General features: G+C 34.0%; 1 protein-coding gene across 1 annotated transcript in view; it reads left to right on the plus strand.

The window, feature by feature from the left end:
• Positions 1 to 18,684: 18,684 nt before the first annotated feature.
• LOC128230277 (orexin receptor type 2-like) overlaps positions 18,685 to 26,969 on the plus strand; it is a 37,625-nt gene continuing 29,340 nt past the window's right edge. Inside the window, exon 1 of the mRNA XM_052942412.1 lies at positions 18,685 to 19,343. Coding sequence (XP_052798372.1) covers positions 18,960 to 19,343 — 384 coding nt within the window. The 5' untranslated portion in view covers positions 18,685 to 18,959. The remainder of the gene's footprint in view (positions 19,344 to 26,969) is intronic.

The following is a 26,969-nucleotide window of genomic DNA, read 5'->3' on the forward strand; positions in this document are numbered from 1 at the left end:
ATGAAAACTTGATTGTCACCCAATGCATTATGTTCCTACAAATCGCTTGCGGTGAAGAGAAAATTATTACAGCACACACAAAATAATGGCACATTAAAAATGGAATATTTTAAGTATTTTGAGATCTATCAGTTCCTACCTAACTGTCTGAAATTTGATTTCCCCTCCAGTCTTTATCCTACCGATGGGATTTTTGTCACAATGGAATGATAAAATATCTCATGGCAAACGATTTTTTCATTTTCCGATGACGTCTATACAATGCCAATATTGCAGTGATTTCATATTTTATTTTGAGAAACGTTCTATTTTAAAATCTGGGACATCGTCTGTTTTTTGTGAATTCATGTCTTGCATAATAGAATGTAAAGCATTCTCAATACCGAAAAGAAAATTTGTAATATTTACAGTTAATTTTTAGAGGTCAACGTTCCTTGGGAACTCGGGAACGATCAAATAAGCCTTACCTTATCTTACATATCAATATAAATGACAATTTTGGGAATCCGAATGCGGTGCATAATAAATATCAATGATGGATAGCTGTTTGTCCAAAGGTGTTCTGACTGGACCAGCCACTGCGTCTTTTCAAACAGAATTCCAATCTGTACATGATTGCTACAAAACAAAGTTGAATAACAATTATATGATAATTTGTACTTAAATAATGAAGGTCAAAATTGGTAAAATTTAATTAAATGGCATGCTCAGGATCAGCGTCTGCAGAAATACAAAGGAACGGCAGTCTTTGGCAGCCGAGTCAATAAGCGAGTTTAGTTTATATTTATAAATATAAATTGTAATGAACCCTTTTTATCCTTTCAGCGTTGCTAATCGGTAAAGAAATATGAACAAAGGCTATATTGCAGTTACTTTAGTGAACTGATAACATGCTTTAGTTATTTTTATATGGAAAAGTTCATTTACACAATAATCGCCAGCATTTGTTTTATTGTGAGTATGTTTCAGTATCTCACTAAAACATGAATATACACAAAGGCTGGGCATATTCACACTAGGAAAATAAGGGGAATTGGAAATGGACAGATTACAACAACGTTTTTAGAAAATCCATGTTTTTAGCTTTTATGACAAAATTGATATGAAAAACTTGATTCTCCAGGGACGAGAGAGCCAGATAACGGTTGTGGTTTCCTGAAGTTGATGAGCAACTATAACAGATAACGCCGTGATTAAAATGCAATTTATATTTATAACAAATGATTACATTGCCATTTCGTTAATGAATTTTTATCAGATTTGTAAAGCACAGACGTCATGAATAAGGTGTGTTTTAAAGAAAAAGCCAAAGCTCTTTTTTACTTCTGATTTATTTTATCAATTGATATTTTCCGCTGCAAACTAAAGAGGGAAAATATCATTTTTTAAGATCATCTTTAAAATCAAGGGCAATTACTGTTCCTTAATTTAAACTAAACTCATCATTTTTAAACGAATAAATGTTGCCCAAAGTAATTCTTTGATATTAAAAAAGGTCGCATGTGTTTTAATAAAGATATTTTGGAAATTTACATAACTTTACGTTAATTAGAAAAAATGGTTAACCCGATTTTCAAACGTGTTCTTTAACTTGAAGCTAAATTTTCGAACATTTTCTTTCGGACAAAATAAATACAGACAAAAACAACTCCTCGAACATAAATTCGATGATATATCAATCAAGTATACTTTTAAAGGGTCCTTGTAGTACGAAATTTCCGTAATAAACACACAATTTTTATAGTTTTACCTCACCCACGTCTTGAAATTTGTCAACAACCAAGCGTTCCCTGCACTCTTTATCAGAAAAATCTCTTTCAGAACTATTTCTCCTCAAACCGGAAGAAGACAGCTGCTTCATCAGCTATCAAAACATTGCGCCTAGGTCGTCCCACGGGTAGCGGTGTAGCAAACACTTTACCATTGGTGAAAATATTTCTTTCTGTGACACTCGCTAAATAAAACACGATCTTACACTTAACATTTCCTATATACATTCATACTGGATAAACAATATAAGAACGTAAAGCAACAGCGGTCATCTCAATATTTATTGTGTAACTCATAAACTATATATGCAACAATACAAATACAATTTAGGGTTACCGGGTTTATGTTTAAAGCTTTTGCTACTGAGCTTGTTTCTGTAGTTTTGACGAGTATTGACGAGAAAACCAAAGGCCTATATCCAACCATTTTTCGTGCTATAAACAATCGCATGGATGGAATTCAGTTCTAAGCATTTGTATATTGTAAAATTAAGCATAAATTACATCTGTTTAAACATAGTATGAATCTTGCTGGAAACATAATATAAAGAGAACATTATGTTTGTCGGTTGGTCCTTGGTGTTGCATCACATCGCGCCACAAGCAACGAGAACACCAACGGATCAACCGACTTACATTATTATCCTTTTATTATATACCTTCAAACTATTCTGAATAAAAACAACAAATTCTGTTAACGTTTTAATTTCATCGAACCCACAAACACGTAAGCAACAAGACAAACTAGTACCAATTAAGTACATTACAAAATGTGAATGACGTATGAATTAATTAATTCATGCGACATTGTGTGACGTCACTTATAAATTTACTAAATCGAAGAGTAAACGTCCCCCATTTTCAAAAGTAAACGGTTGTCGGGTTGAACTGTTGAACTGGTAAATGTGAGTTTTATTCATAGAACTAATAACTTTAGGTACTCAATCACTGTCACTATCGATTACCCGAATCTGTCTACGTTTGTTTTTATGTGGCGATCTGTCGTAGTGTTGATAGTGATTAACAATTGTGTAGCCGAGCATTTTAAAGTGTTTGTGAAAATTTCATCGGACATGTTGTTTGTGATACTGGATTGCTTTTGGGTGGAGATGTCATTCGATCGAGCCGGTACTGCCAACGTTTTATTGCTAAACATTTCTTTACTTTATTAAGAATTGCTGTCATATACAACTGAACAATAATTCTATTTCAACAATTTGTTTGAATAATAAGTAAACCCGGTCAATCTAAAAATAGAATCGAAATGGCGGAAATTACAGAACATGTACGATTAAAAAATGTAGTCCCGGTCTAGTGTGTGATACGAAAATGAAATCCACAGTGTGTTACGGGATGTTTTGTCCCATTATTTGTATTTTTCAGTTAAAAAAGTAGTATTTCATACGTATATAATACAAATGATTATACGTGACAGAGACGTAACAGACGTATACAAGTACAAAATTGCTGTAGGAGTCAGCAAAAAAGGCTCGCTCTAAATCTATCCATAGCAATATACAGTTAGTGTTTTGTGAGGGAGCGAAATGGGCAGTTTCAATACTGACACATGGAAATTTTAATCAGCCTAGGTTCGTTTTATTATATATATATATATATATATATATATATATATATATATATATATATATATATATATATATATATATATATATATATATATATATATATATATATATATATATAATGCAAATATGGATGAGTTCACAAATCGTATTCAAATAATGCAGGGCATCTTTCAAGCTTTATTTTACTTTAAGACAGATTTTGAGTAAAATACATTGAAACGTTTTGTAAAGAGGACTTTGTTTGAAAATAAAACAACGAAAAAAACTGCACTTTGTGTATTTTGAAGTGCTGAAATTAGAACGAATAGGCACTATAAATGACTATAAGGCTGATTTGTTCTAGTCATGTTAGAAAGAAAACAATGTAAAATGGGGCAAAATGAACTGAGAATAAAAATAGTGGCACTTTTATTCAAAATTTGAAATTGAAAAATTATAAATGCAAATTAAAAAAAAGAAGTGACTAGAAATGAGTGTGACATGATATTCCGAATGCAATCAACAATATATGGTATTGAAACACAGATGTGTCCTTCAAGTATGAAATATGCAACATGTAATATACAGTTTCATAACATTTACAGGTATTAATAAAACACCTGAGAAATAGCAAACTTAAAGTCTTAAATGAATAGTTTGTAATGGGATAAATGCATGTTAACATATACACATATTTATATACAACAAATCATGACACAGTGAAGCAGTCTTAAGAAGAGTCCAATACAAAATGCAGGATTGGTTTTGAGAAATAAAAACCAAAGTGCATTAGTTTTTAAGATGAAGAATTTTAACAACAGCATACAAATAGATGATTTCAAAATTTTAAAAACGAAATGCAAAACAAATGTTGGTTACTTTTTGAATATCAATAATATTAACATACAAATTAATGCTTCAAAGGGTAAAGAAGCAGAACAATTTGTAGGAACAGTTTTATGAAATGAACATTTGTTGCAAATGTGCAAGGTATTTACATTTTATTCTAGCAGTTCGAAAGGATTATTTAAAAAAAATATAAATGGAATAAATTTAGTTGTTTCCACAAATAAATGTAATCATTGTGTAACAAAAGTTCAACGGAAAGGTTGGTATTATGAGCATTCATTAAAAGGAAAAAAACAACTTTATACACAGTTATATACGTTGGAAAATAGTTATTGAAAAAGAAGAAAATGTTTACAATGTACATGTTGCCCAGGTTTCATATTCATATTTTATTAAGTTAATCCCTTAAGGAAAAGAGCATGTTTATTTAACATGTGAACTCAAGTGGGACTGAGTGGTCAGTTGTGTTGTATATGTTTTGTGCTGTCCACTGTTTACAAGAACTGGTTTTTCTACTTATTTATTTTTATAAATAGACACTAACATTTTTGCATATTTCCCGCTCTTATTTTCATAAATCACTTTCGAGTCAGGTTTTGAGGTGTCAACATCTCAAAGATAACTTTTCCATATTTTATTCCACTGCCCGGTTAGTTTTTGCTTTACAGTACTTTGTTTTATTGGGGATGTATTGTAATTGCATTTGAATTTATCTCGTGCTTGATGTATTAGATAATTATTTATATTATCTGAATTGTGTAATTTATTACCTTTCCGGTATTAAGAAGTTAATTGGATTATTTTGTATATTTTAGGATTTTGTCAAAGTCAAACCTTTGGAGTTAAAGTGTAAAGTGTAAACCAGAAACCGTAATCTTCCTTATAAATACTAAGGGACGGGGCACGGGTAACATTCATGTAAGAAAATGAATGTGTGAAAGGGTCATATTCGAAGGACACGAAGAAACATGCAACAGCTATTCCAGTTAAACATATCTCACAGCGGAAAAACAATTATTATAATATTACATAAATTGGTGTGTTTGTTCGGTAATTTGACCTTAAAAGGGTAAAATTGCTTCTGTAGGGGGGTGAACTAATTAAAGAAGTCACCCCAGTTGTAATATGTTTAATGGAATAGCCATCAGGACAGTGGCACATAATCTGAGTCTATAAAAGTGTAATCAGATCATTATGCAAGGGATATAGGTAGTATAAGTGTTTTGTTCAATGTTAACAAGTGCATTAGTTATTAAGTTACTAACAGTGTAAGTAAGAAATACTGTAAATTTAATGTATACAAATTATAAAATTGATAAACCTTTTCAATATAAGAGTTAAATAGCATCAAAAAGCAAAAGTTCAAATACTAAGGTTTGCAAAAGTTGCAATGTCAATAGCCGTAAGAAGTGATTTGCACATGTGGGAAGTATTTGTTAACAAAATGCAAAAGTTCAAATAATTAGGTGTGCAAAAGTTGTAATGTCAATAGCCGTAAGGAGTGATTTGCACCTGTGGGAAGTATTTGTGAGCAAAAATCGAAAGTTCAAATACTAAGGTTTGCAAAAGTTGCAATGTTAATAGACGAAAGGAGTGAATTGTAACTGTTAAAGGTATTTTTTTTAATCAAAAGTGCAAATAACAATGTTGTTTCATAATGGAAGAACAATTTCACTGATGTAGTTGACATAATAAATGTTCTGTCAGGAATGATAAATAGCAAGTGATTTTTATTTAAAGTAACAAATATGAGCTGAAAAATCTAAATTGTTAATAACTGTGATAAGAAGTTATATGCTTTTTTAAGTAGTTGATATTGTTTTAAGCAATAACAACAATGAAGAAAAGACAGATGTGCACATGGATTATGTCCATTTTTAGATTGCATATTAAGAATGTGTACATGCAGCAATTGGCAAAAAATTGTGAATGCAAAGGCAATGCAAGTGATGACAGATAATTGTTCAATATCTTAAAAATATGGCAAGCAGAAATGTAAATAGTACAGCTGCAAAATAGCACACAAATACAAATGTTACAAAAGTTATGAGATAGCAAATTATGTAATCTGTGAGAATGATCAGTAAATGTAAAAAATATCTTTTTTAAATAAGGTTTGAAAATGTTTGATTTTTCTTATTTCAAATTGACATTCAGAAAATAAGTCAAGTTTTGTAATAGCTTGAAAATTTACGAGTGAAGTTTATGAGGCATGGGGATGGTATCAAGGTTTAAACTAAAAAAGAATCTTCTCTTTATCAAAAAAAAAAAAAAAAAAAAAGCAGTAGCAAAAAGTTATGCATCAATTCGGAATTTTACAGAGAGGATTTCCGCACCTGTGATAGTAAAGCAACCTCTGGCAGTGACAGGTACTTGCGTTTCAATTGTTGTAAAAGCTTATTGGAATCTGTAATGTCATCTACCTTGAACGGTCTCTTCGGGTTGTTTTCAGATTTGTTATTTTATACGGGCATTGTGAAATTACACGTTGTTGTTTATCAACAATTTCTTACATTGATGACTTGTCGTGAATTAATTGTTATAAACATTATTAATAAAAAAGAAAGGATGCAACAATGGCAAAAAAGGAATCGAGTGCAGAATTTAACCTTTGTGTAATAAACGCATTTGTAAACTTGAATAATTATAGTGTGTTAGAGTGCATGCGATTATCTTAGAGTGTTATAAAGAACAATTTTTATTTATCTATGAAGAACCTGGTCTATAGCAGCTCTGGTGGCTGTAAACATACTGGACTGCTTCTTTTCCAATTTTCATATATTACTATACTATATTATACTTTAGTTAAAAAGAAAATGATTTTAACGACACTTTCGACCTTTTTTAAAGGCAATGTTTCAAATATATTCCTAAATATTTTCAATTGCTGTTTATTGATCTAACATTTCCATAAGAATATAAATGCTATTATTTGAATCATAATTCATAATTATTTCATAATCAAACAACTAATAAGTTAATTTTAACTAACGCGTTAAATCGTCTTTTAGTTGGCGAAGGGAGACAACTATTTCACTGACAAATGACCTTATTCAAATTGACCAATAAGTAAACATTTTCATTAACATTTTCATTTTTATTTGTGTGTATTAGTCATATGAATATTTTGAGTCATCATTAATTGGAATAATTGTGTAATTTGGAAGCTTTCGGTTGGCGAGTCGACACGCGGAATTCGATCTCGAAAACTGAAATTTCAACTGCCTATAACATCATTTTATTTTAATATCTTTCTCTTAAATTTGGCTTGGTAATGTATTTGTATAATATTAATATAAAAACAATAAAAGAAAATCATTAGAAGGCGTCTTTCGGTAACTTTCATGCGTATTTTGGTAATTTTATTCGTATTAAGGTAAATAAACGTATTTCGGTAAGTCCAGTATCCGTGCGTCGAATTGCTTTGCGCTTGCTAAAAATTATTTACCTCCGGGCCTTTGTTAATACACCTCGAAATCGACAAATTACATTATTTCGTTACACTTTTTGCCAATTAGATAAAAGAAAAATATTTTCATAAAAGATAAATCGAAATCACTCTAAATTTTAAGCATACACTTACGATCAAACGGCTAAAATCAATTATTTCCGTCTCCAGTACGATCTCATAAACCAATCACTAAAAAAGGCTCGCTCTGTGAAGCGAGCCTAATAATTATACTAAAACTATTTTTAAGATGCACTCTTTCTCCCAAACACGGAGTGCCACAATTAATACAATGGTTTTGATTCACCGTAAAGGATGAATTATTCCAAAACAGTATAAGCCAGTCTTTGATATTGATCGTTGCAGACATGTCAGATAGCGGTCATTTTCACGCAGCATAGAGCTTATGTGTTCGGAATTCTTAATCAGTTACTTTTTCTAAGTCCCAAACTCCAAAATAGTTACATAAATTTATTTAGGCAAACAAGTTAAAAAATGTCCCTGCAAACATTTTTATTGCAATAATTTATATATGTACCAATTCAGATATTTGAACCACTCGCTACACTCGCTACGGACACCGTTTTGTCCCAAAATGGAGCCTCGGCGGATTTTACAAATGACTCGGGCAATACTGAATTTCTTTAAAAGCAATTTTATACAAAGAATATTAATCAACTGTTTTTAAAATAAATTAGATTAAAGCATTTTTAAATACGAAATTGTTGTTCAGTGACATATCGCCGATAAATTCAGTCAATAACATTGGAGTCCATCTTTCACTAAACACATCAAGCTTGAGAAACATTGATATAAATTTTATCTTTGGTTATAATAAAAATGATTGTTTTAATAATACTTTTATTTTGAAATTTGTTTATAACATTTTCGATTTTTTAGCGAAATCCGGACTTCAGCAACGTCCATGTATGTATCTCATGCAGTTTTATTATATATACCCGTAATCATCAACCAGTCATCAAGTTTTTACCGAACGGTGAATGGTACTTATCAATGGTACAAAGGGGCTTGCAATATAGACACCTGGTGGTGGCAAACCTCATCAATATTGGCATAACATAAAACTTGCCTGTAAATGTTGTCATCGTACCTTGAATGTTTCTGCATCTGTTTAATTGCTTCTGATGAATCGTTGCATTGCAGATGGTGTTTGCATTTATTTGCTGGGTACTTATCGGATTAAGTTTTCTTAACTTTATTGATGGTATTCAAATAAGTTCTTCTTACGACACGGTAAGAGTGGAGTTGAGCACTCTAAAATACAGTCTGCACTCAAAAACGTAGTGTTAAACTGATTGTCAGTGCGGGGGCTCCTGGCATCTACAAATAAGTATACAAATGAATATAATAAGAAGGCTTTTGTATATTGGGTACTTTATTATGCAATATGTTTTATTGGACTTGTAACTTATGAGATAAAAGTTTCGTTTTACTTAGGGTATTGTATTTTTATATTGAATTTTAATTTACTCGCGAAGATGGTCCCGAACTTGATCAGCAGTCAATAAACATCCGAAGCAAGAACGATGACTACAGAAAGTCACACGATGGCACCAAACCACACACGAAGGCAACACGAAGATGTAAATTCTAATTATGTATTTTAACCGGGACACACGAAGGCCGGTCGAAAGCCGGACGAAGGCCACACGATGGCTAAACGACGTCGTATTGCGAATACGATGCGTTCGAACTAGGTCTTTAAGACATCACGTGGCCTAGAGATGGTAAAAAACCTTCGTTCCGACCGTGAGAACTTCAACTGCTGATCGAAGATTATTGAGAGCAGAACATTTCAACTTTGTTTCAACATTGATTAAACTTGAATATGCCTACCAAGGTAGGGAGAGGCAAGTTGTGACCCCAAGCTGCACATCTGCCACCTACTCAAAAGCCAGACAACGTCAAAAGAAGAGTGCCCTCCCCAGCCGTACCTACTCCTCCTCCTGTAGAGCTAGCCAAGGGACTCACCTCCGGTATCAGTGTGGAGATCCAATGAGTGTGGCTACGTTTAGCAGACTAACCAGCAGTACAGCATAGAACAACATCATCAGCAGAAGTACCATACCCTCAGGCAGGCAGTACTTCTACTCAGGGCTACGCATCTTTTCGCCAGTTTTCATTCGCCCAACTTCCTTTAAGCCTCCTCAGCAGCAAATATGAGTTTGTTTGAAGTTAACAACAAAGGAGGAAGACCTTCTTTTAGTCCTTATTCGCGTCCTCTTCCAGCTAAGCAGCCCCAGTACAATGTGACCCAGGACAACCCCAACTGATATCAAAACCCAGCTGACAGTGTAAATATTATCAAAGACATCGATCTCTCAGCTTGTGTGACACGTGACTACATAAGCCAGTAACCAGAAACAGTTCCAGAGAGAAAATCAGAGAAAGTACCAGAAAAATAAAGAACTTTGAGAATGTATATTTGATATTAGAAATTGTCACTGATATTTTTAGACTTTGTTCTTTTTTGTTCCGTTATCCTTACTATACAAGTTATTTTATTTTCTATATTAACATTTTTTGGGAATCAACATTTTGGAAACTACATTTTTAAACAATCTTAATATTGGGCATTGATTTCATTAATTAGAGGAAAAAAGAACAAACATTTTCAATCAAAATTTTATATTATAGTGAACATAATTTGTTCATCATCACAATGTTAGTGTCTCTGTTTCATTTTACTGTCGCTTCTTTGGGGAAATAATTACAGGATCATAATGTCCTGCCATGGTATACAGTAGTGACCTAGGTATCTTTTCATTTGCCACCCTTCCTTGGGTACATTTTTCCTTGCCCTCTCATGTTATACATCCAGATGTACTTTGTCATTTCTCAATGCTCTGGGATGACAATCTGGTTCTGGTCCTCCAAGGCCATCAGTTTGTTGTGGGTAGCTGGATATCTCCGTCGGAAGGATCACACAAGTTAGGCGGATTTTTCAGCATGTCTCTGGTCTGTTGTTCATGGTCTTCTGCAAACCTTGGACCCTGTATGCCAGAATGCCTAAGGCATTCATGCCTGTCTTTAGAGAGTCTGTAGTAAAACATTTTCTCATCATGATCCATGTTTCTGATGGAAAATGGGTCAAGCGCTTGTTGATCCCTAAAGCATTGTCCCCTACTATATAGTATGGAATGGGAACCAGGTAGAGACTTTTCTTCAGTGCGATTGATAGGGTGTTCAGACTCTCCAGGGCTTCCTTCAGTTCTAACCTATTGTTGATACTGGCATCGTTCCTGGAACCATCAGAGCTGACATCGATCAAGAGAAACTTTTAGTCTGCGTCGACAATGGCCATGAAGACAATGGGGAAGAAGCGCTTGTAGTTTCTGTACAAGAAGCCAGTATTCCAAAAACAGGTTACCGCCACATGCTTGCTATCAAGAGCAGCAGAGCACCACAGTGGAAATTACCATCACTTTTCAAAGTACTCAACAGTGGCGGTCCACTCTTCAGTTGTAGTAGGACACTAATTCGCAACAGCAGCATCACCGCTTTGATGGCATCGCAGATTTCATTAATCATGATGCAGATATAGTTGAGAGACCTTATCATAAAAGTACTGACGTTGACCTATTAGTGTTAGTGTTGTGTGTTTTATTCCTAGCTTTCCTAAAGTTAATTCATACTTTGAAAAGATTGAGCATTTTCGTTTTTACTTTATTCGGGATTTTAAGGACACGTGTGATATTGTGCACACAAACTAGTTGAAACTCCAATTTTATTAACATTTTCTGACCGTTCCAAGGCAGTAGTACCTAACAATCCTTGATTAAACACCCCTGGTTTTTATTTATCATATATGTAGTGTGTTGTTTTTGGTGCTTTGTGTTGTTGTTTCTGGTTTGCGGTTGTTGTTGTTTTTTGTGTTCTATGTCATTTGCGATGACCTTGTACCATGAAATCTGGTTTATGTTGAAACGTTCGACTACTGGACGTGTTTCTGAAGTTGTTCATATTTATATTAATTTCCTTTACATGGTTGTCATCTCCATTTCTCATTTTAATATCCGTTACGTTGGTTTCAATATAATATATTTTCAATGTCTTACGATATGTTATAAATGTTATTGTTACAGTAACTATTGTGACCTTAAATAATAATAGGTAGCTCATATTCAATTATGTATCATCAATACTATTTTTCCCTATACAATCGCGAACGATACAGAATTTGATCATTTTAATGACACAAAAACAAAGTACATCTGTATTTTAAGCATTGCACCAGTATGTTGTTTTGTGGTGATCAATAAACCATGTACAAAATTGGTAAATAACCAAAAATAAGGCAAAACATTATTAAATTTGATATAATTGTAACTGATTTATTTCATGTCTCGGAAATGACTTATATTCAGAAGAGAAGGAGCATAATTCGGAGGTCTGTCAATTGTTAATATGAAGTTACAATTCAAAAAAGATGTAAAATGTTGCTTTTAAAACATAAATAAATTGAAATAAACTGAAGAAATGGGATTTTGATGTCCATATCAATGATGCCGCAGAATAATAATTGCACGTAAACTATAGCCAGACTGGCAAACTATGGTGGCCTCCTGGGTTTTCAATGTAGCTAATCGTGAACGCACACTGCTCTTGGCTCTTGTATGTTTTAAGCAGATAGTTTTCGTAAACACGTAATATTATATCATATTACGAGATATAAGTTAGAAAAATTCGTTACATGTCTATGTAATATTCCGTATTTACGAAACGATTTTTGTGTTTACAATTCTTGATTGAAACATGTAATCGTATGTTCGCAATACTATTTCAAAAGTTCGAAATTTTATTTCGATTTAAGAAGTACGTTTCGTAAATACGAAATGATATTTTGAAATAAAAATAAGTGTCGGATGCCACTTAGGGACAAGGTTCATGGCTTCAATATTGCAAAATGTACTTTTTGAAAACTCAGTATTGTAAATATATATTTATTATTTACATGTGCTATATTTTTCATTTTATCTCCTTATGTATGGGTTCCTCATTTTGGGGTAGAGAGATTACTAAATTTAAGCAGAAATATCTTATTTAAGATTAAGATTGCATCCAAACGCAAGCAGTTCTACATACGTGCTTCAAATGGTTTGATTTTCTGTACAACAGGTACTTTAATGGTACTTAAAATACACCTGTTGGCATTGTTATCGTGAAAAGTATGCATCCCTTATAGCATTATTTTCTACTTAGAGAGATGTTCTTATGATTAAAATGCACACAGATAAGAAAACACATCCTTGCACATTCAAACAATGCTTTATTTTTTGCCTCGGATATAACGACGGAGGAGGATAAAGTTGGAATGTAAAAGAGCTCGTTTTTTTCTGTAGTCATACATACACTTCGATTTTATTGACTGTAAGACATTGTGGATTATGCACCCTCACTTGAAGAAGCATATTGTATATATCGACTGACATCAAAACATTAACCTACAGTAATAAACTTCTAGGTAAGACGAGCAATTGTGTTATGCTTACGTGCAAAGTGGCAGGATTGGGTTTTTGTACTCTAATTTAAAACGGCTTATTCGCTGTTGATGTCAAACTGAATTTAGCTCGACGTTAAAACCACATGTTACAATCTGAATAAAGTTGCATTTCAACTGCATGTACACATATGTTAAACCCTTTTTAATTCAATGCATTTGCCCTCAAACGGTAATGCTACATGATAAATAGCATACAAATGATAGAATATGCTCAAAACTGCGTTGGTGGAATCGCACAATATATGCTGCCCTGTATGCTTTTGTATATTCCTGCTAGTCATTGTCTAGAAGCGTCAATGTGGTCTGCATTTCCTATATATGGCATGCCCAGTGTTGTATCTTCGACCCGAAAGTATGATAAAGGTCTTAATCTGACTATAATATATAGTCTCTTCTACATCACGGATTCTAAAGGCAATATATCCTACCATTTATCGCTATTTTTTTTCTACCATCTCCTTCACTTTCGCAGCATGCTTTACAGTCACATACACCCAAACACATTTAATTCATAATAAATTTGCACTCGAGGTTACAATGATTTCTAGATTTTCAAGACCCTACAATAATTTGTGTACAAATTATAAGCCGAGGTTAAAAAATAAGACTAAATAAAATTGGTTGAATGTTACCAAAACAGATTTAATAAAGTGTCAGGAGTATATCCACTGCGGCAACAATCGAATACAAAACAAGATCTGTCACTTTCAAGTGTTAGGGTCGGTTTGTTCGGCTACTTTCAAGCTCAATCAAAAGGTTTTAAACATTTAACACATTTTGAATTAATTTGTTCGTTGGCTATGCTTCTAAATCTTTCCGGTGATGTTTATGAAAATCCTGGTCCTACATCATCTCTGTCAACCTCCTCTTCTGAAGCTTTTACTGCGATTAATGGTAGCTTAAGTATAGTACATTACAATGTGCAGAGCTTTTACGGCAAAACAGACATTTTATATGCCGACCTACATAACTTTGATATCCTAGCCTTTACTGAAACATGGCTCACGCCTAACATTGAAACGTCTGAGATTATATTTCCTGCCTTCCATACTCCATTTAGAAGAGATAGACCTACTGACCCCCATGGAGGTGTCTTAGTCTATATTAAATCTGACATATTTGTGTGAGAGCGACGTGATCGAGAAGTAAACGATCTAGAGTGTCTTTGGATTGAATTACGTATGAAAACAAAATGTAACCACCTTCGTGACAAACTTTTTTACCCCATTCCAGTCAGGCTTTCGGCCAGGTGATTCTACTGTTAATCAGCTTGCATACCTTTACAACACATTTTGTAAAGCATTAGATGATGGCCAAGAGGTTAGAGCAGTATTCTTTGATATCAGTAAGGCATTTGATAAAGTTTGGCACAAGGGCTTGATTGTGAAGCTACAAGAAACTGGTGTCAATGGCAATTTACTATCGTGGTTTAGTGACTATCTTAGCAAACGTAGGCAACGAATAGTTCTCCATGGCTCCATATCTAGTTGGGTCTTTCTTAAGGCTGGTGTACCCCAAGGTTCTATTTTAGGTCCCCTCTTATTTTTGATATTTATAAATGACATTGTTGTCAACATTGGAAGTTATGTTAGGCTATTTGCAGACGATACTAGGCTGTATATTCTCATTAACGAGCCCTTAAGGGCCACTGAAATAATCCAGAGAGATATTGATAGCATTAGTACATGGGCTGATAAATGGCTAGTCATCTTTAATCATGCAAAAACTAAGTCAATCCTGTTCTCCAGAAAACGCCTACCGCGTATTTATCCAGATTTGTCTATGTATGATCAACAAATCTCAGAAATCAATTCGCATAAACATCTTGGTTTGGTTCTTTCCAGTGACTGTACATGGCATGAACACTTTGAGTACATCAGAAGTAAAGCCCTTAAAAGAATATGCATCATGCGAAGGCTTAAGTTCCGTCTGGACAGAAAATGTCTAGAAACTATTTATTTTTCGTACATCCGTCCGATTCTTGAATATTGTCTGAGATAATTGTACGGACTACGAAAAAAAAAACGAACTGCAAAAGATGCAAAATGAAGCCGGTAGAATAGTTTGTAGGTCTACTAAGTTAATTTCGATTGATGTTCTCTATTCGGAGCTATGTTGGCCTACTCTATCAGAAAGACGCATTAATCATAAACAATGTCTCTTCCATAAAATGAAAAACGGCATTGCCTCAGAATATCTATCATCCCTTGCACCTTTAAATGTCAGTACACATAATTATCCACTACGGAATGCATCTAACACAAGGACGGTTATGTCACGCACAGATTCTTACTTCTCCTCAACTACTAGTATACGTGCATGGAATGAACTTCCACAGAATATGCAGGATTGCCGTTCAATTGCATCCTTTAAATATGCACTTCGTAGTCTTATACTACTTAAAAACATCTCGGCGTCACACTCGCCAATAACTGCTCATGGCATGAGCATATAAAATCCGTCAAAACCAAGGCATGGCAACGTATTTACCTCATGCGATCATTTAAATACGTTCTTGATCGTAAATCGCTAGAAGTCTTATATAAAACATTTATTCGGCCACTATTGGAATACGCAGATATAGTTTGGGACAATCTAATTGAAGAAGAAGAGGACCTAGAAAAGGTAGCGCGAATAATTTCCGGAGCAACGCGACTTGTGTCCATTTCAAATCTTTATATAGAAACAGGACTTGAATCTCTGAAGAAGAGAAGGCAGAAACACAGACTCACTCTTTTTTACAAGATGTTCCATTCTCTTACTCCAGCCTATCTCACTACACTTATTCCATCCCGAGTTGGTGATTCAAGCTCGTCCAATCTTCGGAATTCTGTGAACCTTCGTAATATTCCTTGTAAAACTCAGCTGTTATTTAATTCGTTTCTTCCAACCACAATATCCTTATGGAATGCACTTCCGGAAACTGTTCGTTCTTCGACATCCCTGCCCTCCTTTAAATACAATCTTAACAAGGATAAAAAATCAGTTTCAAATTTCTACTATGAGGGCGAGCGCAAATGGAGCGTTATACATGCAAGGCTGCGGATGCATTGTAGTAATCTTAATGAACATTTGTTCTCTAAAAACATAATCAATAATCCCAATTGTAAATGTGGTGAAATCGAGGACACCTACCTTTTCTTTTTCACCTGTCGCCTCTATTGTGTACAAAGGCATCATCTACTCGACCATTTGTCTACTATTATGCCTATGTCACTTCAAGTACTACTGTTCGGTTCAAAAAATGCCACGGACATGACCAACTCAACGATATTTAATCACGTTCAACACTACATTCGCCATACTAAACGCTTTTGATCTACTTATGATTATAAGAACAAACCAGATTCTACAACTGACCTAACCTGTACATGCCCTGCCCCGTCTTCCCGCTTCTTGACATTTTTCTCTCACTTACTTCTATCCTACTTCCAACGCATTTTGCTAATTCCTTCATTTGTCATTCACCTTTCATCTATCCATCAAATTATAACGGTACCGAAAATATAAACATCATAACAACATTTAAACCATAACAAGCAGCTTTAAAGTGCGACAGAAGCGAGGCACAGTATAAGCTTATAAGCTTCCTTCTCAATTCTGTCGTGAATATTTTGTTATGTGCATATATCACTTGCTTACTTTGCCTGTACTACTATGTTAGAAAACCTTTTATTATTGATTATGCTCTAACCTTGTGTATTCCTTAAAATGTATCTTATGAAATAAATATTGTTTAAACCAAGTGACAAATGCCCCTGAGTTGGTTTTGTCGTACGGAAGGCCATTATTAGAGAACCAGAGATGTCTGTTAAACTTAAATGTTTTTCTAATGGCAGTTATTTTATATCCAGGGGATATTACCAATATCCCTCTAAGTTTAAAACTGTAGGTCCAAGTGTTCTCTTTATATTGATCGAACAGGGTTTTTGGGTTCGAGGTCACTGTGGCTCTGTATTTTGTCCAACCTCCCAACTATATTGGCGTACCGTAGGCTTAAGCATACTCTTGTTACTAATCGGACTCATATTTTGTGTCCAAGGTAATCGCGACCGTGACCTTTGACCTACTGACCTCATGTGCAGTCTACTTATCAAGCGGACAAGGTTTGGTCTATCGACCTGCATGTGCAAAGCAATATACCCCTACCCGCCTCTTTGAAGGGGGCATAAAAAGGAGACCAAGCAGATTCAGCGTGTAATTCCAAATCACAACCCATTAAGATTAAATAAAATCCTGTAAGGAAGTAGTCCATGCTCCTATATGGTATAATAATGCTTTGTTTCAGTGGCACGTGTTAGGAAATAGAGAAAAAGCTCGCATGCTTTACTAAGTTGTCTCTTCTAAATTAATGTGTTCTGATTTTTAGACCATGACGATGGCAATCTTTAAAACATAATACACCTGCTTAAAATATGGTAATGTATCTACAAATTTTATGACACTCTCATGAATGAAGATCTATTTGTAGAATTTAACTCTTCATATACGTGTTTTGATTGAATTCAATTTGTACTTTGGTTTTTATCTTACTTCACTACTCAGCAGTGCATTTTTAAACATAACTCATACTACTACTAGTAGTATTTGAAAAGAAGCGTGAAGCTGATATAATATCGGCTTTCGTTTTAATGTGTTTAAATATAGTATGTGTATCATTGTATTACATACCAAGTCATTAACTGACGTCTTATTGGCCATTGTGGCTTGGCCAGTTCATTCGAAACCAAATGTATGACTCCAATCAGACTCATGGTTACCATAACTCACGTATTACGTTGGTGATTTAATCTTTAATGTGATCTTAAAGAGGTAAAACCGAAATAATTCTAATAGAAGATACAATGAAATATACAACGGCCTTTGGAGTAATAAATGATTGACGAACGATAAGCAACAGATGCCACGAGGTTTGTTTGGTGAGAGAAGATATAAGCATCAGACGTGCGTGCATTTTAGACTACATAAGTTTGAGGTCAGTCCTTGCCTAACTACAATTCCTACCAACTTCTTCCTACGTTCAGAACGGAAAACCTATATTTCTTCAGTGGTTCATAAAATCAATATGAAATTAACATACTGTTTATCAAAATACTTATTTCGACATATCCCGACATATTTGTATTATATTTAACCAATTAGATATGACATATGCTTCATATAAAACAATTAAATCCATATGTTTCGTTCAAACATAAACTAGATCAAGAACATCATATTCCAAAACATGGCGAATATACTGACTAATTCCTTTTGCAATTTATCATTAAGTAACTGAAGATGATAAACATATGGCGCGTGCATGACATGCAGTATATCAAATAAGCTATACAAAACTGTCACGGCAATTAAAAGTTTATAAAATCAGGCTATATTAAGTTTATCGATGTCCATGATACCGCATGAAAGGGTGCACAATATACGGTACGAACGATGAATGCGCGTAACTTGATGCACTGCATATGATGCCTTAACACAAACTCAATATCTTGTTACACTTAACGTTTTAACATTTAACATGCTGTTAAATCCGGGTATCATATTCATATTACTGAACACTCAGCATGTTTGTGTCATGTTACTTTTTCATATTTAAATGCATTCAAATTTTATGTATACTTGCAATGAATTTATATAGCAGGAAGTTAAACTAGCTAGGTACAAACACCAAATTCTAATAAGTGAATTATGTGAAAATTGGATAAAAATGAAATTATAGGAAAATAAAGTTAAACTTCATCTTAAAGAACTAAGTTTCGATAAAAGTTGACAATATTGCAGATTCTTATAAATAAGAAACGGATATGGAAAACAGCTCGGAAAAAGTGTCCTCGGTATCGAACAAGGAGTTTATACACACGCCTTGCGACCACAATGACCTTTGTATGGAGTCAGAAGACTATTTTGACTATATGTTTAAAGATATTACAGATCCAAAGCCGTACGAGTGGATAATTATATCAATTAGCTTTGCTGTTTTTGTCGTAGGATTTGCCGGGAATATGCTCGTGTGCTTTACTATTTACCGAATGATGAGCATGCGTACTGTGACAAACTTGTTTCTGTTGAACTTGTCAATAGCAGACATCCTCGTTCTATTTATTTGTCTGCCTACAGCAGTCTTGACAGACGTCACCGAAACCTGGTTCCTGGGGACAGCTTTTTGTAAAATAACCCAGTTTGTGACCGTAAGTGAATTCTGGACATTTTGTGGTTCGCAATATTTTAGAACATTTGTATCAAAATCCGGCAGACAGATATTATTATGGCGCTTCACTTAATCTAGTCTATTATTCAAAGTTCATAGTTGTTTAAGACATTATGATATTCAACATTTTAAAGGAAAAATGCGATTTATAAATATTTTACAGTGACTGATCAAATTGCTCTATTAACATTAACTTCGGATTATTGAAATTAATCATAATTCATAATGGTCCGATAGAGTGCCTACCTATTGTACACTTCAAAGACACAGAGTATTAACTTCAAATTTCTTATAAGTTATGAAATCTCTTAAATTGGACTCAAAAGCACTAAGGTCATTAAGTAATATTTTTATCGACAGCCAACTTCCTTATTGAGCTATATCCGACGGCGGTAGTACTTGAGGGACAAAAGAAACTATAGGTATAAGTCCGGTAGCCTAAAAATTAACCAAGATACTGTTTAAAGGCACAAGTTACTCCCCCCCCCCCCCTCCCCGCCGTTGTTACTCTTGATGAGCTTTCGATACATCCGATTTTCAAAAAGTTAGCAGTTTCAGCTGTTTGAAAAATCTGTGATACATGAATGAGGCTGGGTGTTATAACTGATTGCCCGTTTTATAAATGAAATGAAAAATCAATTTTTACGAAAATATTTATTTCTGTGTGGTGTAAATCACAAATTTAAACATGTGACCTGGCTTTTAGCTTTTAGCTTTTCATTTCTTTTCACTTTGGCATTCTTGTTAGCTTTTTTAATTATAAGAACTTTGATCAGATAAAACTTCGTCAATAGTTACAATTTTGATTTCAAAATAACAATGATAGATCTCTGATTCGTTCATGTCTGCTTTTATGTTTCCATTTACAGACGAATGGTCAAGATCGTCTGACTTTAAAGCAAATCTTATATGAATATATATCGGCTTCAAATTGAACTCCTGCATACACAACTTATGTGTTATAGAAGTCCATGTTGAATGATTTAGACAGGTAACATTTAGCCAATGGGCTAAATAAGTAACGTTCCTTTTACAAGATGGTTGAAAATAGTCTAAATGAAAAGTACTGTTTTTAATCATCCTGGGTGGACTTACTGAGTATTCAGCTTATTATTATTTGTTTTATTGGTAAGATTCCTCAAGTTAATGCATACTTTGATAAGATTTACCTTTTGGGTTTTATCTTTATTTAGGATTGTTGGGATTAGAGCGAGGTTTGTGCACTTAAACTGTTTAAATCCCCACTAAATTTACATTTTACTGACCGTTCCAAGGTGGTACCTAACAATCCTTGATAAACATACCAAGTTTTTTTTATATATAGTATGTAAGCACTGTGCTGCTTGTGGAGATTTGTGTTGTTCTTCCATGTTTCTTGTTTGTGATTTTTGTCTTTGGTGTTTACCATTTAACCGTGTTTATATTTAACAATTTCGTTACTGAGCTTGTTTCTGTAGCTTTTCGCATAAATATTTATGTTTAAACCTTTTTGCTACTGAGCTTGTTTCTGTAGCTTTTCGCATAAATATTTATGTTTAAACCTTTTTGTTACTGGGCTTGTTTCTGTAGCTTTTCGCATAAATATTTATGTTTAAACCTTTTTGCTACTGAGCTTGTTTCTGTAGCTTTTCGCAAAAATATTTATGTTTAAACCTTTTTGCTACTGAGCTTGTTTCTGTAGCTTTTCGCATAAATATTTATGTTTAAACCTTTTTGCTACTGAGCTTGTTTCTGTAGCTTTTCGCATAAATATTTATGTTTAAACCTTTTTGCTACTGAGCTTGTTTCTGTAGCTTTTCGCATAAATATTTATGTTTAAACCTTTTTGCTACTGAGCTTGTTTCTGTAGCTTTTCGCATAAATATTTATGTTTAAACCTTTTGCTACTGGGCTTGTTTCTGTAGCTTTTCGCATAAATATTTATGTTTAAACCTTTTTGCTACTTGGCTTGTTTCTGTAGCTTTTTGCATAAATATTTATGTTTAAACCTTTTGCTACTGGGCTTGTTTCTGTAGCTTTTCGCATAAATATTTATGTTTAAACCTTTTTGCTACTTGGCTTGTTTCTGTAGCTTTTTGCATAAATATTTATGTTTAAACCTTTTTGCTACTGGGCTTGCTTCTGAAGCTTTTCGCATAAATATTTATGTTTAAACCTTTTGCTACTGGGCTTGTTTCTGTAGCTTTTCGCATAAATATTGTTTGTTAATATTGAAAAAGTTAAGATTCTTAACTATAATTAAGATAATCATTACGCTATTGCAATATTGAAACTAGCAGATAAATTATAAGAGGACTTGTATATTTGTTGAAGATGAGTTTCAATTTATCGTTTTGATTGTAAGATAAATTTAACATTAATTAAAACAAATATATTACCAAATATTGTTGGGAGCTAAACAAGTTTGAACCTTTTAAGCTGTTAATGACCAGAACAGTATTATCGATTCGTATATTAAATATCGCATCATGTTCATATATAGTCATAACTTCTAGTACTCGTGTACTCATAAGACTTAAATGGATTAACATTGCAAATCAGATGAACCTTTGTTGTGAAATAAATTATCAAATTCTAGTTTAATTAAACACATTATGATACACAATGATTTTTATTGTCACAATAGTAAGTCCATATTGTCAAGTAAAGATGTAAAATACTTATTTGACTGATGTGTCCAGCGTTCAAATTGACTGGGCTAAGACTCTGCAAAAAGGCCCGTTTACACACCAGGATACGGAGAGTCCGGCTCTTTGACGGCACTGTCCGTGTCCAAACTGTGGTAAGAATATTAAGGGACGAAATGGCATTCGACATTTTCACATCCGGCATAAAAAGTTCATCAAGCCCTCTGTTATAAACACGAAAAAAAATCTGGATCCAAATGGATACTTGTTCATATACCTACCACACGAGTATAATAGAAAATAGCAGACGAGAACTTAGGTATTGTTCGCTTTACCAAACGCGCCTTGAATACATGCAACTGAATGTCCCACTTGCACACGCTAGCTTAAAGTATTTTGACAATATTATAAATTATGTTATGGTTCAACTGCTACGGTATATTTAAGCGTTGTACCCATTATCCATTATTAGTGAATGGGCATGCAAATTAACTGTAATTGTACACCGTCCATAAAACAGACATGTTATGATTTAATTTAAGTTTATATTTGAAAGTATTATTTTGAATACTTCTATTACTCTATAAAAATCTATGCTTGGTTTGTCAAGTTTCATTAATGCGTTTTTCACTATTTATGTTCTCAATACTTATGGCATGTCGCAAAGAACGCGAATTTCTTATATAAAACGAACTATATTATAAATAATGCTTAATAGTAATTATTGCCTTATCATAAGACAGCAATTGACACTCAAATAATTCTTATATGTTTCATGTATAATATTTATTTATGTGGTATAATTCACTTTCCCGCCCAAAACCATTTAAACGTCAACATCTTTGTACTTTATATCACCGTCTGTAATGGACGGAGATGTCTCTGTCTGTAATGGCCGAAGATATCTCCTTCTGTACGGAGATCATAGTTATAAAGCACGTGTACTTTCGCGGGGTTCTGAGTGGAGATAGATAGACTATATAAAGCAAGGTTGGGTTGTTAAAATACCAAAAACTATCTTGGTAGAATATAAATTGTGAACATAGTAACAAAAACATGAAATTAAATTAATTAAAGGTTATTCTTTCTTCTTTATTTTAGTTTAAATAGTGATTTGGAAAGCACATAATTACAAGCTTTCAAATGTTGGGGAATTAAATACAGTCCAACTAAATCGAAATGAAACTTCACCACATGGCTTATGACTTTTGACCTGGTGACTTTGATTAACAATAAACTTTGATAAACAATAAACTTTGATTAACAATACACTTTGATTTACAATACACTTTGACTTACAATATACTTTGATTTACACTTAACTTTGATAAACACTAAACTTTGATTAACAGTTCACTTTGTACCATGTTTTGTTGCCATAAAGTTCAGCGTATGACTTGTGTGAAGCACTGTAGGTTCTTATTGACCATATTGTACGGCTGCACGATTATGTTCCTGAACTGGCATTGATATTGAATGGCTGCACGATTATGTTCCTGAACTGGCATTGATATTGCACGGCTGCACGATTATGTTCCTGAACTGGCATTGATATTGCACGGCTGCACAATAATGTTCCTGAACTGGCATTGCTTTTGCACGGCTGACAATAATGTTCCCGAACTGGCATTGCTATTGCACGGCTGCACAATTATGTTCCTGAATGGCATTGATATTGCATGGCTGCACGATTATGTTCCTGAACTGGCATTGATATTGCACGGCTGCCCAATAATGTTCCCGAACTGGCATTGATATTGCACGGCTGCACAATTATGTTCCCGAACTGGCATTGATATTGCACGGCTGCACAATTATGTTCCCAAACTGGCATTGATATAGCACGGCTGCACAATTATGTTCCCGAACTGGCATTAAGCAGAAAAACAGTTACACAATTATATCCATTATCTGGAAAGATTCGAAAGAAGACGTAAATAATACATTCTTGTCATTTCTATTAGAGCACCAGTGCGTGTAATTATTTAATTTTCGTTAAACTATGTTATGTATGGATCGGACAATATTTTAACTGGACATCATACTAAATTAGCTTGACCTTGGTTGAAATGATCATGGAATGGTATAACTATTTTGTTCAGAGTTGTTCCTGTTCTAAATCGAATACTTTTGCTATTTTGTGCGAGACAATATCATTCTGATTTATATTTACTAGAACCATAACTTTCTATATACACGGATCTTTTCTACCGCATTCACATCGGATGAACACAATATTCTTGGGATCGAGATTATTTCATCTTCGTTAAAATGTGTTATCTAAACATCTGTCGACTTTTCCCAACTGCTTACGACGTTAGCTTGTCCTGGGCTGCATTGGTTATTTTATGTTCGTTTAACCACATTGTTTGTGTAATCATTTATTCATTAATAGATTCTCTCAACCATGGTTGTCTTTGAACTATAAAATGCATCATACCTTTAAAGAGTTGGCATTCTTGCTCCGGCTTCATTCATTCGTTTGCAAGGGGACGTTTCTATCCGGTTCTTTACTTAATTACCTCTACTTAATTAGTTACCTATTAGTTACCTATACTTAATTATGCCAGTTTAACTTTATTCTTATTCACTCTAATGTTGTTATTGGCGACAAGGGTGAGGTTATGTTCGTATAAACTTGTTTAAGACGCCAGTGAGCATGTCCTCCAGTGAACTTGTGTTTCATGATCATTTCAAAGCAATTGAAATTAAGATGATTCTTTTTTGTTTTCAATATAAAAAATAATATTCTTATTTGTAAACGGAGGATAATTTTATTTTACACGACGGTTCAGAAACCGGAACATTACATGTAAATCATTCGATAATCGATCTGTTCGATTCTGACAACTTGAAGTTTTCCTTTTGGTCATATCCTGAAAAGCAACAACCATCAGGCAGGCAATGATTTGTACGAGTCGCAACGGCGTCAAAAACTTGGTCAACCAAGAAACTTTCCTGTAAAGCCACCAGTGTCTGACCAAGCAATATTTAGTTCATTCCAGCTCCGAAATTAATATAAGCTACGCTCTTTGATGGCTGATATTTACGACTCGCTTAAAAATCTTTGGTTAGACAACATGGATTACACAGATATCATAGGTAATATGGCAATGAAATAACCAAGTCACAAAGCCAGGTGTATAGTGGTGAAGGTGGGACTCTCTTACAAACCATCGTTTCGTCCGATCACATTTTCATATCCAAGTAGTTATATTAATTATTTCGAAACAAATATATTACGAGCTTGAAGACAAACGCGAAGCGTTTGTCTGTACAAGCCCTCTTACGGTTTGTACGTGTATGCAAGGGATTACTTCTTTTTTGCCGGAGTGATAGGCATTAAAAAATTTGGGCACCACTGAACTGTGAAAATGAGAACCAGAAAAGCACGTCATACATTGTTCATATAAAGCGCCTGCATGCCGGCAAGCAAATTGTACATGTTTAGGGCGGGGTTTGACCTCCGTTATCCAATGGAAATCAATACGGAAATACCCGAGGTACATGTACAATCCACCTTAGGCACTTCCATAAAAGGAGTGGATAACACATATAATGAATACACGTCTAAAGAGTACTTCTTTTGACCGGAAATAATATTTCATAACTCTGCAATAATAATACAAAACGAACAATTGTTTGTCATAACAATTGTTCCCCCCCCCCCACATCTTAAAAAATACCATCTAAACCGGATATCTAAATAATTAAGATAAATGTATTTATGCGCATTTTACGACAGTTGATGAAAACAATGATTTGCATATATCAATATCATGATGCAATAACACGGATTTAACGTTGTTTTCACGGTGAGTTGAACTAAGAATTATACGTGTTATTGTAAATTCAATCGTTCATACGTTGCTGTTTGAACATCATAATGACATAACGTTGGTTTTTACGTAATGAACAAGCTAAAGTGATTCAAACGGTATCCACATCAATTCCAAAGTGGGTGGGGAAGGTCAAAAACTAAAACGTTGAAAATGCTTGTTTTATTTAGATTTGAGAAACGATCATTTTGGGGTTAAAACATTTATTCTTGGCGACATGTTTGGGGTTATTTAAGAGTTGGACAAATTTTACAAAAAAAGATTTTAACAGATTATGGATCAAAAAGCATTCACATTATTACGAAACAATCTGTCGACATAAGGCAAGTACTTCGTCATTATGTCAAAATGCCACAGAATATTTATCCAACAATGTCTTGAGAGATCCTGATAATATTTTGTCAAATAAGAATGTTATTCTGAAAGATAATGAATTTTCGCGGTTGAAATTCATTTCCGGGTTACAAAAATTTATGCTTTTTGAATAGAAATCTAATAAAATATTCTTTTTCATCGCTAAGTAGTGAAAACTAAATCTAAAAAAAAACATTTGTTTTTCATTAAAAATCGTTGTGCATGATTATGGTAAACCTGAGAAGAAAAGTGTGCCTGGTGTGGGGCTTAGACTCACGGCCGCAGGAACACTAGCACGGCGCTCTTTCCAACTGAGTTGAACGGGCAGCTGGTCACACAGGCTAGACTCGGTCGCCCATTAAAGGGGCTGTCTTACAGATGATAAAATAAAAATTAATATTTTTGTCATGGCAGAGTGGGGCAGATGACTCGCGAATACGTTAAGCGATAAAGATGTATGAATGAAATTACAGAAAACCACTTCAGCACAAATAATGAAATCAAATGTTTAGTAATTCATAATTTGTTTTTCAGGGGAGGGTTCGGAAGGGGGGAGGGGAAACCCTCCCGACAACCATCAAATTTGGCATGTTTGACCTGGTTTTAACAAGCATAATAATGTGAATATTATAGATTATGAACCGGGGGGAGATTTCAGCATAAAAGGCAGCGTTTCTTTTTGGCAGAATTACATGATAACACTATAGCTACAGCGTCTTACTGGTGATTTTTTACCAAGGTTTTCAGAAGGATACCTTTAGGCGAGATGAAATGTATTGACATGTC

The sequence above is a fragment of the Mya arenaria genome, chromosome 4 (assembly GCF_026914265.1).
Source record: "Mya arenaria isolate MELC-2E11 chromosome 4, ASM2691426v1".
Lineage (NCBI taxonomy): Eukaryota > Metazoa > Mollusca > Bivalvia > Myida > Myidae > Mya > Mya arenaria.